Here is a 14,740-nt window from a genome sequence, read left to right on the forward strand (position 1 = left end):
GAGAGAGAGAGAGAGAGAGAGAGAGAGAGAGAGAGAGAGAGAGAGAGAGAGAGAGAGAGAGAGAGAGAGAGAGAGAGAGAGAGAGACCTTGCATATTAAATATTATATATATATATATATATATATATATATATATATATATATATATATATATATATATTTAAAAAAAGTAATTAAAAACCTCATAAATGGTTCCTTTGGAGTGAAATGGCAAAATTACCCCTGATTCAACGGCTAAATGGTAACGGAGTTAGCCGGAAGGACCAACCGTTAAAAGTTTTGAAACCACAGGGACGATCCGTGAGGTTTTTTTGAACTTAGGGACTAAACTTGATATTTTTGAAAACCACAATGATCATTTTTGAAGTTTTGTCTAGTTAAAAAATAAGGAATATGACAATTTAATCGTTTGGTAAAAAAATTACTAAAGTAATTCTTTTAGTTTAATAAAGAAATATATTAAAATAATTTTCAAGATTTTTAATTTAATGTGATGATAAGTATTGGCTAAAGCTAAATAACTAGTATCATGCTTTTAAAATTGTGAACACCAAACAGAGAATTGAAATATAAATTTTTGTTTATATATATATATATATATATATATATATATATATATATATATATATATATATATATATATATATATATATATATATATATATTTTGTCCCATTAATTGATACATTATTACTAATCAAACATGTTTATTACCAATTTTTTTGTTTGGTTGATAACATGTTGGTTGTTCTTTTGTGGTATATATTTGAAAGTTCTCGTTATTTGTTTAATGATCAATTATTTTGTTTAACATAAAAAGTAATTAGAAGCTTATATGAGGTTTTATATCTTTACTATTTTTTAATAATATTTGTTATTTAAAACATGTTTTTTCATGACAACCATCATGTGCTTAAAATAGGGAAAAAAAAAAAACAAAACCAAGAAAGTGTTTATTCTATATAATGGTCTACAAATAGATATTTCTAGATAAAAAATATGTTTAATGATTCCAAGCATAATGATCTTGTTGAAGAATACAATGATCCCACTTTTATTGATTTTCTTAGTAAACACAACTTTATTCAACACAAGGTAAATAATAAGGATGATGATGTTAATGTTCCCACTTCTAATTATATCTAATATGTACCATGACGCGATAAAGATCGAAAGATGTATCAATTTTAAATATTGAAAGTTGGTTTTTGGCTAGTCGTGAATATCAAAGGATAATTGCTAATTTTTGCTTCAAGAAAATACACGGAGATACTTTTAGGTTAAGTTCATAGGATATGTAAACAGATGAAAAATATCAAGACTTACAAAGTAATAGAAATAAGAGTAAATTACACGAATGGTCCTTATGGTTTAGGATAATTTGCACGTTTGATCCCTAACTTATTTTTTTAACTCGGAAGGTCCCTACTGTTTGTTTTTGTTACGCGCTTGGTCCCTATCTTACCTAAAAAGACTATTATGCCCTTGATTTTTTTATTTTATTTAAATAAACACACCCTAATCCCACCACTCACCTTACCTCATCTACCCCATCATTTTTTTCCTTTTAAATAATAGTCTTTTTAGATAAGACAGGAACCAAACGCGTAACAAAAATAAACAGTAGGAACCAAACGCGTAACAAAAACAAACCACAGGGACCTTCCGAGTTAAAAAAATAAGTTAGGGACCAAACACGCAAATTACCCCAAACCATAGGAACCATTCGTGTAATTTACTCTAGAAATAAATATGTTTTCTCTCCCATTTTTTATGTGTAAATATGAATATTTAATTTCTATTTATGTGAGATTTAACTTTTATTTATGTAAGATTTAACTTTATTTCGTTATCCTTCAAAAGGGTTTCGAAACAATATTGCACATGGAAACTGGAGTTAAGGTGAATAAGATATAAACTCTCAAAAATGAGACAACTAAACTCGAAAAAATGAAATTTTATAATGAAATCCAGTTGTCCCACATAGGTGGGGGTAAACCGAAAAACTTATACTGGTTCTACATAACAAACTTATACTGGTTCTACATAGCACAATCACATATCATTTATGGGTGCGATTCATGAGTGGTTCGTGTAAGTACTTTGTACGAATGCAACAAGGGGTTGACTAAAAAGACACCCTAATTTTTCATATAGACACCCTAATTAATTTTTGAAATATTTTTATTGGTTGAAATTGTATTGTTTTGCGAACTGATTATAAGTAGTTAATTATTGGTCGACTTTACAGAATGTCTAAGGGCATTTGTCTAGTGGTCAACTCTAAGAATGGTATGCTGATGGGGTGTCTATGATTGGAGGCTCCAACAACAATCAATTAGTGGTACTATACTTATTTTTTTATTGTTATATATCATTTAGCATGAAATTTAGTATTGTGAGTTTTTTTTTTTTTTTTTTTTTTTTTGTGTGTGTGTGGAAAAAGAACAAAACCATGGCAATGTTGTTTGCTGTATAAAAGTCATTGATGTGCGGAATGTACATTAAAAACTTGTACATTGCAGATAACATGTCATCTGTGATTTTGTTCCCGCCCCCCCCCCCCCCCCCCCCCCCCCCACTTTTTTTTTTTATTTTTTTTTTATTTTTTTTTAAGGTTTTTTTAGGTTTAGTTGCAGGTTTAAACATTGTTATGCACTTCGACTTGATTATATTTAATAGTTTCTATGATATTTGGATTGATTTGGCAAAATTCACGAACAAAACAATAGTTTAAGGATGAAACCGCAAGGAGAGACCATACTTAATATGAATAAGAGGTGTTATATTAGATTACAACATGTGTAAATATTTTTTTTATCATGAAAATTAAATACTAGAAACAAGTGTTACTATAAAAGCATCGTATCATACATTTTAAGAAGTACTCAATCGTTTAGACATAAAAAATCAAAACAAATAATGAGACGAAACAAAAAATGACATATGGCCATCTGCGGTTTCGTTCTTCGAATCTCCAAGAATGAAAAACAAACGAAATAGCAGTTGAGATGGGAGGAAACTGTAGAATGCCTATGCTATTTGCGATTTTGTAGGGGAAATTTGATTTTTTTTTATACAAAATATTTAAAGAAAAATGCTAGATTTGTGAATATGAGGCACAAAACAACATTTGAGTTAATCCTATCTGTAATTTCGGTGGTTATTTTTTGGCTGAAGGCTAATTTGGGCTATTTATTACAAAATAATTAAAAAAAAGCTAGATTTGTAAATATGTCCATTTATAAAGATTTACAACTCATATACCTACTTTTGACCTTGTGTCAACACCTATGAAAGTTGTATTGTAGTAGGCAAGTCCTTAACACTTCGTTTTTTTATTTATACGTACAATCATTCGAAAGTGAATGATGTCAACTTAATATCTTAACTGTTTACAAAATCTTGATTGTAACAACAAAGACATTGTGATCATGTGGAAATTCTTTATTATGTGTCCGAACAGATATTACTTTCTTGCCTTTGCTTATGTTGTTTCCAATTTAGGTTCATGTATTATTATATACATGTTATAATTTAGGCGTTTTTTACGCAAAGTTTTTGGAAGTGTTTGAGGTCTGTAACTTTTAGCTTTTGACAAAACACTCTAGTTTAAACTTTAAACAAAAAACTCGTTTGACAGTGCGGACTTTTAACTTTTAATTTAAACAAAACACTCCAGATCTAAAAACTAGTTTATGTAGCGTTTAGCAAAAAACTACTGAACTTTTGAAATTAATTTCCATAATTGTTCTTAAAAATATATTTCTTTATTTTTAAACATTTATTTTTTTATGTAATTTTATATATTGCCAAAGCTTCTAACTACTTTTACCAAATACTCATATAACAAATAAAAGTTACAGCTTCCAGCTCCCGGCTATACGTTACCAGCTTTCAGCTAATAGCTACTTTTGCCAAATACCCTTCATGATCTTGTAGTTATCATGTATCGTTATTCTAAAATCATGTTTAAAACATATAAAAACATTGATGATGATTTATAGAAGAAAAACCTTTTTGTATAATGTATCAAAGTATAAAGTTTAACTAAAATGAAAATGAATATAACCGACTTTTAATGTGTATTTAGATGTATGTGATTGACAAAACTAGTATGTAGCTTGTAACCGACAGTTAATAGCTTTGGTAGCTGGCAGTTAATAGCAACTGTCAGTTAATAACTGGTAACAGGTAATTGGAGCTTTTATTTGTTATATGTGTTTAATAAAAGTACTTGAAAACTTTTAAAATATATAAAATTACATAAAAAGATAATTGTTTTAAAAAGATAAATATATAAATATATTTTTAAAGTTAATTCTAGAAATTGATTAAAAATATCAATAATTTTTTTGAAACGCTATATAAAATAACTTTTATATTTGATTTTTTTTTGTTTAAACTAAAAGTTAACTTTCGTATTCCTGAAGATATATATTTTTTTAACTAAAATTGTCGAATACCAAGCAATTACTAAGTTGTTTAGTTGTATTACTAAAAAATAATATAAAACTATTATAGTAACATTTGTAATCATGTTTATTACAACAAATACAAAAAAAAAAGTTTGTAGGCATGTTCCACAATCTATTTTAATAGTAAAAATAAAATAAACATAACCAAACACATTTTTATTTTATTATTTAAAGGAATACTAAATGAGACCACAATGGACATCATGATGAAAAAGTGCCACCGACTACAAATTGAAAACAACTTCAACAAACGAAAAACGAAAAACTCAAAAAACATAAATATTAATCATCAAACATAACCAAAACAATTTGATTCAATTAACTTGTAGCCTGAAAAAACAAGATCAATAATGCAAAACATGAACATTATACTCAACAACTGCATCCCCTGTTTTCATATCAAAAGTATGCGTACTCGCCTGAACATACCCTCTAGCAAACCGGAAAAGCCCACTTCCTCCGATCACCGGCATCTCCCTCACCTTATGAAACACCGGATTCCGCCCCAAAATCGTCAAAGTACTCCCGTTATACTTCCCTGTCGAGAACACAAAGTTCATCGCCATTAACAACCCAACTTCCTCCTGTGACGCCAGTCCATAGAACCCTTGTGCTCTCCCCAATAACTTGGAATCTGCCTCTGGTTTTTCCGTCAATGGATCGTCGATCATGTTAATCATACCGAATCCGGGTCCGGTGGCTCCGGTTTTGTTGTTGGCAGGCGGTTGCACGATGTTGACAACCGTCGGGTTGGGGCCGCTGATGATATCGTGCCAGTAGAATCGGAAGTGGCTGAGTTTTTCTGATCGGAGCTTCATTGGGTTTCGTTTTTCGGATTGCACGAAGGTGGAATCTGCTCCGGTGGCCGGAGATGTTTGTGAGAAGGCGATGAAGAGTGGAAGAAGGAAGCACAAGGAAATTTTGGCCATTGTGGAGAAAACGAATGATATGACAAAAGAGGTGTGTAAGTGAGGACCTAATTTATAATGCAATATCTACCCACTCTTTTTTAAATTAATCATTAAACTTATTAAAAAGAAAACTGTGAAGTCTATTTTAAATTAAATATAATATAGTAATCCTGTTAACTACTGGTAACATATTTAAAAGATTTTGTAACTTTATTTACAACATAAGTAATATAAAACATAGAGGTGTTTTTGAAGCGATTTATAAATTATTTTCCTAATTTTTGTTTTTCTAATTTTGATTTTGATGTTAGCTGCTATAATGAAATCTAAAATTGCACATATGATCGATTTTACAAAAGATTATGACAATTGTAATGTAATCCGACAACATGAGAAATGGTGATCAAGAAGACGAAAAAGGGCGGATGGTTGTTTGGGGTAGGGTATGAATGAGGTGGGAGTGTGTGGATAGGGTTATAATTGGGCCTTTAACATTTAAATGTTATAGAACGATATAAAAATCATTTTAAATGTAACTAAGTAAATATATAATAAAAATGATATAAAAGTCATGAAATACATTGGTAAATCATAAATGAGCTAACCATACAAGAAAATGAAATCAGTGTTGACCTTCCTCGTCAAGAAAAAAATGTAGGGTTTCTATGATTTTTTTAAACACATGGACCATTTATATAATCATTTCTAAAATATAATTACAAACTTGACAAATATTATTTTTTAGAATAATCAAATGTCTACATCTGAATAATCAATGGGTTCTCGAGGTGATTGTTAGCGGCAAGTGTAATGGAATAGTAATATTTAACGTCCTTCATATAAAACAGGTTTAATTCTTTGAATAAATTATTACAAAACATTTAAAGATTCAAACTACTGAAATTCCAATTCAACAAGACTTTAGACAAAAAAAACTTGATTATTTAAAAGTATACAACGGATAATCATAATCCATATAGAGACAAATGCATACAATAAGTTTCTTAATTATCCCAAAACCAAAGTCATTTTTACTTTCATTTTTTTGACTATTTATTTATATCAATGCGTACTAAGGTAGTTTTTCTTACCTAAGTACATGTCTAAATAATATGTTAGGTCGGGATCACGGTGAGTCGCATAATGTTAGATATATTTCTAAAACAATGTATAAACACATATTACTTATATATTAAAATAACCCTGTTCTTATGCAAATATTATTTATGGGAAACGTATTGCATGATAAGGAAAACACTCTAACAAAGTCATTAAGTCAAGTTAGGGGCAAAAATGGCCACATAATAAATGCAATGCATAATGTGAGCACTCATGCCCAAATCCTTCAGTCCTCTAACTTTTAAGTCAATGTCACTTTTCCTTTAAGTGCCCTTTGCTTTATAAAGGATTCCTTGGTCTATATCCAAGGGTTCAACAATTAATTTGAGCTTCTTATTCGAGTTAGCAACAAACATATTAAGCTAAAAAGATCACCATTACATAAAAGCACTTTTGAAGAAGAATAAGTGCACGTATTACATTTATCCAAAAGATAAAGCATTAATCATAACCCAGAAACAAAACGAAAACTAAAACCAAAATGATTAATCAACTAAGGAAAAGCAACAAGATCAATAATGCAAAACATGAACATTATACTCAACAACTGCATCCCCTGTTTTCGTATCAAAAGTAATCGTATTCACCTCAGCATACCCTCTAGCAAACCGGAAAAGCCCACTTCCTCCGATCACCGGCATCTCTCTCACCTTTTCAAAAATCGGATTCCGCCCCAAAATCGTCAAAGTACTCCCGTTATACGTCCCTGTCGAGAACACAAGATTCATCGCCATTAACAACCCAACTTCATCCTGTGACGCCTGTCCATAGAACCCTTGTGCTCTCCCCAATAACTTCGAATCTGCTTCTGGTTTTTCCGTCAATGGATCGTCGATCATCAAAATCGTACCGAAGTTGTTGGGTGTGGTTTTGTTGGCAGGCGGTTGCACGATTTTGACGACCGACGGATTGGGGCCAGTGGCGATATCGTGCCAGTAGAATCGGAAGTGGCTGAGTTTTTCCGATCGGAGCTTCATTGGGTTTCGTTTTATGGATTGCACTAAGGTGGTATCTGCTCCCGTGGTCGGAGATGTTTGTGAGAAGGCGATGAAGAGTGGAAGAAGGATGCAAAAGAAAATTTTGGTCATGGTGGAAGATTCGTTTTGTGTGGAAAAAATGACAAAGAGGCCTCTCAATCAAACATTTTATAAAGCAATATCTACCCTGGTCACTACCCACCACCGTTTTGTTACCCTTTTGGCTCATCAGATTCAAACACAGATGTGACGAAATTTTGACGGGAGATAGTTTGACAATCGTCTTTTACTAATGTATGAGTTTTGTGGGTCCTGTAGATCGATTGAAATGGACTGATTTGGTGTATTTTTGATTCTTCTACAAGTGGGTAAAACCCTTAAGCATCTGATGAAGCATTGGAAAATACTTCATCATGGCGTGGAGCAGGTGGGGATTTTTTGCAGTTTATATTAGAGGAGCCATTTTCATGTTTGATTTCAGAACTAAGTGTTCTTAATATTATTTCAAGTTTCAGGTGGTGTGGTCATTTCCAGTGGTGGTGGTGTAATATTAGTCGTGGTGGTTGTGGTGAAGATTAATGCGATGAATTGAAATACAAGACATTTTTTGGGTTTTTTGCCGATGTTTTTTCAAAGCTTCATGGATTAGATCTTAAAAAACGACCGTGTGAGTCTTCAAAAGGATATTATATGATTTTTTTAGGTAATTTGTTTATTGTAACGATTTATTCATAGGAACAATTCCTCGTCTTACACCAATACTCTCCATTGTCGACAGTATGATCTTACCTCCTTTATAAATAGGGGCACAACTATCATCATGGAAAACCAACAAATGCATTCCATAAGTGAAGATGGAGCTTTTTCTAGTCGGTCTAACTCTAATTCAGACGTTTCTACATCAAACAGTGGTAGCAATTCAAGCTCCATGAACAATTTCAGCACCAAAACAACTAGATTAGGAACATGGGCACAATGTATTGTGTGTGTGAGAGAGTGAGAGAGAGAGAGTGAGAGAGAGAAAGAAAGAGAGAGAAGGTGGGCCCGTCTTAACTTATTAATTATTAAAATAAATATATTAGTATTAGATTTAAAAAGAAAGGAAAGAAAAATGAAAAAAAAACACAAGCGTATTACGGTCATTTTACTATTCGGGGGACCAAAAATGCAACGAAACTAGTCCAAAAGGACCACGAATCCAAAAAAATCATGGTTTAGACTAAAACCCTAAAAAATACATACCACAGGGACTATTTTTGCAATTTTGTATTTTTTTTTTCCATTTTTCTTTCATTCTTCTTCAATTCTCTCCCATTTCTTCCCTCAATTTGAGAGATATGAATATTATTACATCAAATATGAAGTTATACTATTTATTTTCCCCAAAATGAGGATGAACTTTGTGTTGTCGATTTTAGTCCATCTATTTATATATTTATACATTTTTAGTTTATTTTTACTTATCAATTATAATTTAAATGTTATATTTAATACTTATTATATTTTGCTATATATTATATTAAATTAATTAATTATAAATATAAAGTTTGTATTTTGTTCATCAAATTCATATAAAAAGTTAAATACATATTGAAATTTAAAAAAACAATAACGTATTTTACAAAAAGCTTATAGGTGTGTTATAAATATAATCTTATTTATTTATTATTGTTGTAATGAAAAATATAGATTATATATTTGTTAAAACCAAATTAGTAGAAGGTATATGTTCGATAATCTATGTAAGTCGGAAGAATGGAATGTAGTACTAGGAATATACTTTTTGTGTAAAAATTAGGGTAAGAAATGGAGTAGGGTTGAAGATGAAACATTTTTTACCCCATTTTTTACTTCATTTTAGAGGGAAAAATAGAAATGGGTTGGAAATGGTCTAAGGTGGTTTTTATTTTCATCTTAAATATGTAAAATATTTATAATTTTTTTTCTCATATCTTAGAAGATAAGACATGGACAAAAATTATTTTTCTATATCTTCAGTTTTTGTAAAATAAATTGTTTACTTTTTAAAATCTGTGGTGTGGAGGTGATGACAATGATGGAGTTGGTGTTAATGGTGGTGGAGGTGACGATGGTAGTGATGGTGAAGGCAGTAGTAGTGGCGATAACAGTAACGACGACGACAATGGTGGTTGTGAAAATGAAAATATCACCTTACTATTAGAAATTAAAAAGAAAAAGTCTTCCAAAATTAGAATGTATATTTTTGTCTTTTGGAAAACGAGTTCAAAAAGATTTCTTTTTATGTTTTTTGTCTTCTAAAAAACAAATTGTTATTTTCTAAAATATTGTAATGCCCGCAAATTCAGGTTAGATGTTTTTTATAAAATGAGTTCAATAATTATTCTTCATACGTTTTACGAGCGATAAATAGATGTTTTTAATATAAGATAATTTTTTTATAAATAATTTTGATGAGAGTTGTAGTAGTCGTGATGATGATTTTGGAGATGTAAAGAACGTTTGAATCTAACTTCATATGAAGAAGTTATGCTTCGTCAAAGTTTTGCATTCAGCACGATACGACAAAGTATTTCGTAAAATATGAATTAGAGATAGGTTGTTTATTAGCCTAAGTAATCTAAACGAAAGTCATAGTAATCATAAAAGAGAAAGCATACGTATAGCGAACGTCAAAATCTGACTTCATATAAGGAATTTATGATTTCTCAAAGTTTCAGTGCAACCGTGTGTACACAAAAATAAAAATTCAAATCGGTTAATTGTTAGTCGAAATAATCTAAACGATAGTAATCATAAAGGATACTACACAAAAATAAAAAATCAAAAATAAAAATTCAAATCGGTTCATAGTAATCATAAAGGATATTGCACGTAATTTCAGACGAGATGAACTCCCTCGTTTGGTTATCAAACTGCCAGACTCCAAAACCTGAGCCTGAACCCTCCCCAACACCGGAACTGCCCACTGGCCGGCCTCACAATACCACCATACTGAAAATAGACCATAAAAACTATCATAATATGCATCAATACACACATCAGGGAAAATCACAACTCTACAAGCTCCCTGGCTTCATTGCATCCATCCTTGAATCGAGTGTAGATCCTCTGCTTCCAGTAGTACGGGGCCATACTACCTTCCACATCTATCTGTACTTTCCTCAAGAAGTGCGTTAACTCAACCAAGTTACTCTATAACCAACAGTTTCCTCACAGATATGGCTCCCAACACTAATTCTCATCCTAGGTTTTCCTAGGGCAAACTCCACACCATTCTCCGCCATCAGCTGTAGAAGGAACTCACACTAACTTCCTCTAACTAGCTCATGAATACAATTACATATTACAAAAACTAGATAATGCTTCGAATGAGAGGTCTCACACTACAACGGTTGACTCAAACAAGAGCTGCGCAATAGAGCTAAACCTAACCCTCTAAAATTGTTTAGTTTCCATAATATGTAACTTAGCATATTCGCTTACTAATTAGCTGAAGCTAGCTAAAACTCCTAAAAGCACAAAGCAAGCAACATTCGATCATCAAGTAATCAGAACAAAACATAACCTAATCAGGCCATCCTATTACTAACTGATCAGTACTAGCATGCAAATCTGTAAGCTCGTAAAGCAGGCATACAAAGGCATCTCTCCTAGATCCTTGGCCCTAATATACCATGCGATTCACAGATTCACAATTCAAAACATACCGTAAACATGTATGGGTAATTTGGGATAACTTACTTGAGCTCGGTTGATTACATGCACTACACCCTTTTTCTCTTTTAGAAATCCTTTTTATAAAATGTTTTTCTTTTGAAAATTTTCTACCAAGTCCTTAGTTTGAGTTCAGTCACACCCAGGAGTGTGCCCGAATCCCTAAAACCAAGGCTCTGATACTAACTTGTAACATCCAGAAATATGGTCCCAAAAATTTCATTTTCTTATAATAGATAAAATAGTATTTTTTAAATATCAATCATTCATCACAACAAAACCAATGTATCAAGTGTTATAAAAAAATCAGAGTAAATGTCAAATGCGAAACTCCAATGGTGTGTACGACGCAGTCACCTCGAGTTCTTCCCCATGGAACTGGAAATACCTGGAACATAAAATAGAAACTGTAAGCACAAATCTTAGCGAGTTCCCTCAAACTACCACATACCATACATAAAATAAACATATAGTGGGCCCTGCCCTGTCATCGGACCCTGCCCGGCATGGAGCCCTACTCGGTAATAGATCGGGCCCGACCCATCATACATATACCATATATTAAATAAACACATACACATGCAATAGTCACATAGATATATAGCATACAAATAGTCATCGGGCCCCATCTGATATCGGGCCTTAGCCTAGAAAGCATATCAACGCAAATACATGCAAGAGTCACGAAGACAGCTAGCATACTGACATAATATAAACATGGGCCGACATTGATTCCTTTGACTCGCTAAACCTAGTGAGGGAAAGTCACCTCGAAAAGCTGAATCTCATAGAAGGAAATCTCTAGCTACTGCCCTGATGACTCCCCGAGCTATCAGTGCAAAATAACATCCAATCAAAATCTAATAATCCAGATTAGGGTAAAATGACCATTTTACCCCTGGCATAATTTGTTTCATTACTAAGTTCCAAAACCATAAAATAAAAGGTCCATCACTAGATATTTTTCTGAAGCCCACCAGTGGCCCACTTATGGCCCAACTTTCCAAATTAGGACCAAACTCCTATAATGGGATTTACCCTAAATCCCATATATATAATAGCCAAAACCTTGATTTAGGATGGACCACTAAAGCCTAAAGCAACAAGGTCTAAGAAAATGGCCCAAGGGAAGCCCGTTGATGGAACGAACGCTAGGCGTTCATCACCAGCCAACAGATCACGGACCTTAGCTAGAATTTTGGGTGTTCCTCGACCCAACATTAGGCATTCGCACGCTGACTTCCAAAAATGATTATTAAGCACTTAATGCCTAAAGCTACATAGCCAGAAACTAGATCCAATTTCTAAAGAACATCTAGAACCATAAAGTCACTGACTTGGTGGCTTTGTATGCCCCAAAAGGTCCCAAGTTCAAGATATAGCATTCAACTTCCATAAAAAGTGCTTAATCTCACGCATGGGGCTTATAAGACTCTAAAGATGCAATTTTTAAGGATCTAGAACTTCAAAAACGCCAATAGGAGCAACTCAAAGCTTCTGGAGAGGTCACAAACAACAAGATCTCAACTATGGGGCAAAAAGGGCTAAAAATCCATAAAGGCTTAGATCTAAGCTTCTAATGAGCAAGGTTAGAGCTTTATACCTTAAATGAGCTGGAAATGGAGCAAAGAACCAATATCTATAAGCTCATACTTGAACCACCACCTTGCAGTAAGATTCTCTTCCTACCAAGATCTATAAGCTCATACTTGAACCACCACCTTGCGACAAGCTTCTCTTCCTTAACTGAGCTTCAAATACACACTAAAACACACACAATGAGCTTAAAACACTCTTGGAGGCTCTAGGGTTTCGAGATTAGGGTTAGGGGATATGGAGGCTGGAAATAAGGCCAATACCTGGGACTTAAGGTGTTTAAATACGTCTTAATCCCTAAAAGTTAGGGTTTGAGCTCCACGCATAAATGCCCTGGATTCCTCTTGCGGAACACCCAACATTTGAGCTCCGCCTCCAAATGTCCAAACTTGGAAAGAATGGTCCCTCCTCTCCCACAAACTTTCAAAACTAGGCCAAAAAGCAATAAATTAAAATATAAGGAACCAAAAATGAATAATACTTGGATCAGGCGTTACAAATTATAGATGGGCTATGTAAGATTTATCTTAACTAACACAATTATGGTCACAATTATGTTCTCCAGCACAGCTGAATTTGTTACTTTTATTACTTATCTAAGATGTGATCAATCCTAACTCTAGCAATTTAATGGTCAATGAATCACCAAATAAAGCAACAAGTCATGTACTTTAACATGCTAGGTAATGATAATCAAACACAAGCACAAAACCAACTTATAAAATCCATGAATTAATAAACTAAGCCATATATTCAAGGTTTCATCTAGCTAAACGAAAGAAAACGAGTTTAGCTACTCATGACTGAAAACAAAAACACAAGTTCAAAAGAAATCGACATAACTAACATAAATCAAACTGATGTGGTGATTTGTTCTTCAATTTCTTTATCTTCAAGTAATTTCTCCCTCAAAGATATATTTTGCACTTATCTGACCTCTACAATAGAATACCGCAAATTATCTTTCCTGCCAAAAGCCCTTCAAATCGATAATGCAAAGGAGTTTATATAGATTTGCAAAAGAAGTGGCCCACGATGTGAAATAGGGTCTCACGTCATGACTTTGATAAAAACCCGTATCGAGCAAGGATTCTGACTTCCCACATCGTAATCTTCTAGAATACCCTCTTCACGTCGTGGCCTTGAGTTGTTACGTCGTGATCTTGGCTTTTCCCTGGAATTTTCTTCTTTTAATCTCTAATCCTCCAAAGTTCTAGTGCTTGTCATTTAAGGTCCATATTCTTCAAGAGTGTCGTTACCGACTTCAAAATACAATTTAATTCATTAAGTATCACATATCTTTGCAATTAACCAAAATATTAGTTAAAATGTATTAGAATATTGCCTAAAAATGTGTATAAATATGGCAATATCAAAATACCCCACACTTATCTTTTGCTTGCCCCAAAGAAAAACTAATCAATTTAAGTTAAACTTTCATTACCAGTATCACATAAGACAGTCCATTTTGAACTCAACCATTATATCAAGACATCAATGTGAATATTTGTGTCTAAGGTTCCTAAAAACTTCTCAATCCTAAATACTCACAATCCTTATGAACCTTCATCCCTTAGTTTATACGAAATTCATTTATGCAACCCTTCGAATCCATCATCAGAAATATTTCTTAACCTCATGGTATGTATGGGTTAAGCTACCTGCATAATCTAGAAAGAATTACAATTTTTGATACCACAATGGAGCTCTTTGGAATTCTTCATTTCTTTGATATTTGCTTCTTTGATTTATTTGAATTCACCACCTTTTTGTTTGATTTTTTGTATCTTCAACTTTTGATTCTTCAAAATTTTTGATCTTCATAATTTTCGTACTTTGATAGTTCCAAAATTTTTACAACTTTTTCACAATCTCTCTCTCAATCTCTTAAATATCTCACTTTTTTTGCTCAAATCCTACATGGTTAAGCAAGGGAGCTTAACTTCAACTTTTATTGGTTAGAG

The 14,740-nt window shown here is 32.6% G+C and overlaps 1 protein-coding gene and 1 pseudogene across 1 annotated transcript; both read right to left on the reverse strand.

The window, feature by feature from the left end:
• Positions 1-4,618: 4,618 nt before the first annotated feature.
• LOC145037315 (dirigent protein 22-like) lies at positions 4,619-5,431 on the reverse strand. Its single transcript, XM_078985954.1, has one exon. The coding sequence runs from the start codon at positions 5,404-5,406 to the stop codon at positions 4,822-4,824; it is 585 nt and encodes a 194-aa protein (XP_078842080.1). The 5' UTR covers positions 5,407-5,431; the 3' UTR covers positions 4,619-4,821.
• Positions 5,432-6,864: 1,433 nt separating this feature from the next.
• On the reverse strand, positions 6,865-7,695 carry LOC145037320 (dirigent protein 22 pseudogene; annotated as a pseudogene).
• Positions 7,696-14,740: the final 7,045 nt, after the last annotated feature.

This window comes from Lactuca saligna, chromosome 1 (assembly GCF_052625555.1).
Source record: "Lactuca saligna cultivar CGN05327 chromosome 1, ASM5262555v1, whole genome shotgun sequence".
Classification (NCBI taxonomy): Eukaryota; Viridiplantae; Streptophyta; class Magnoliopsida; order Asterales; family Asteraceae; genus Lactuca; species Lactuca saligna.

Bases quoted from the DNA above. Each gene is read 5' to 3' on its own strand.
- LOC145037315 (XM_078985954.1), bottom strand. From the start codon at position 5,406: ATGGCCAAAATTTCCTTGTGCTTCCTTCTTCCACTCTTCATCGCCTTC.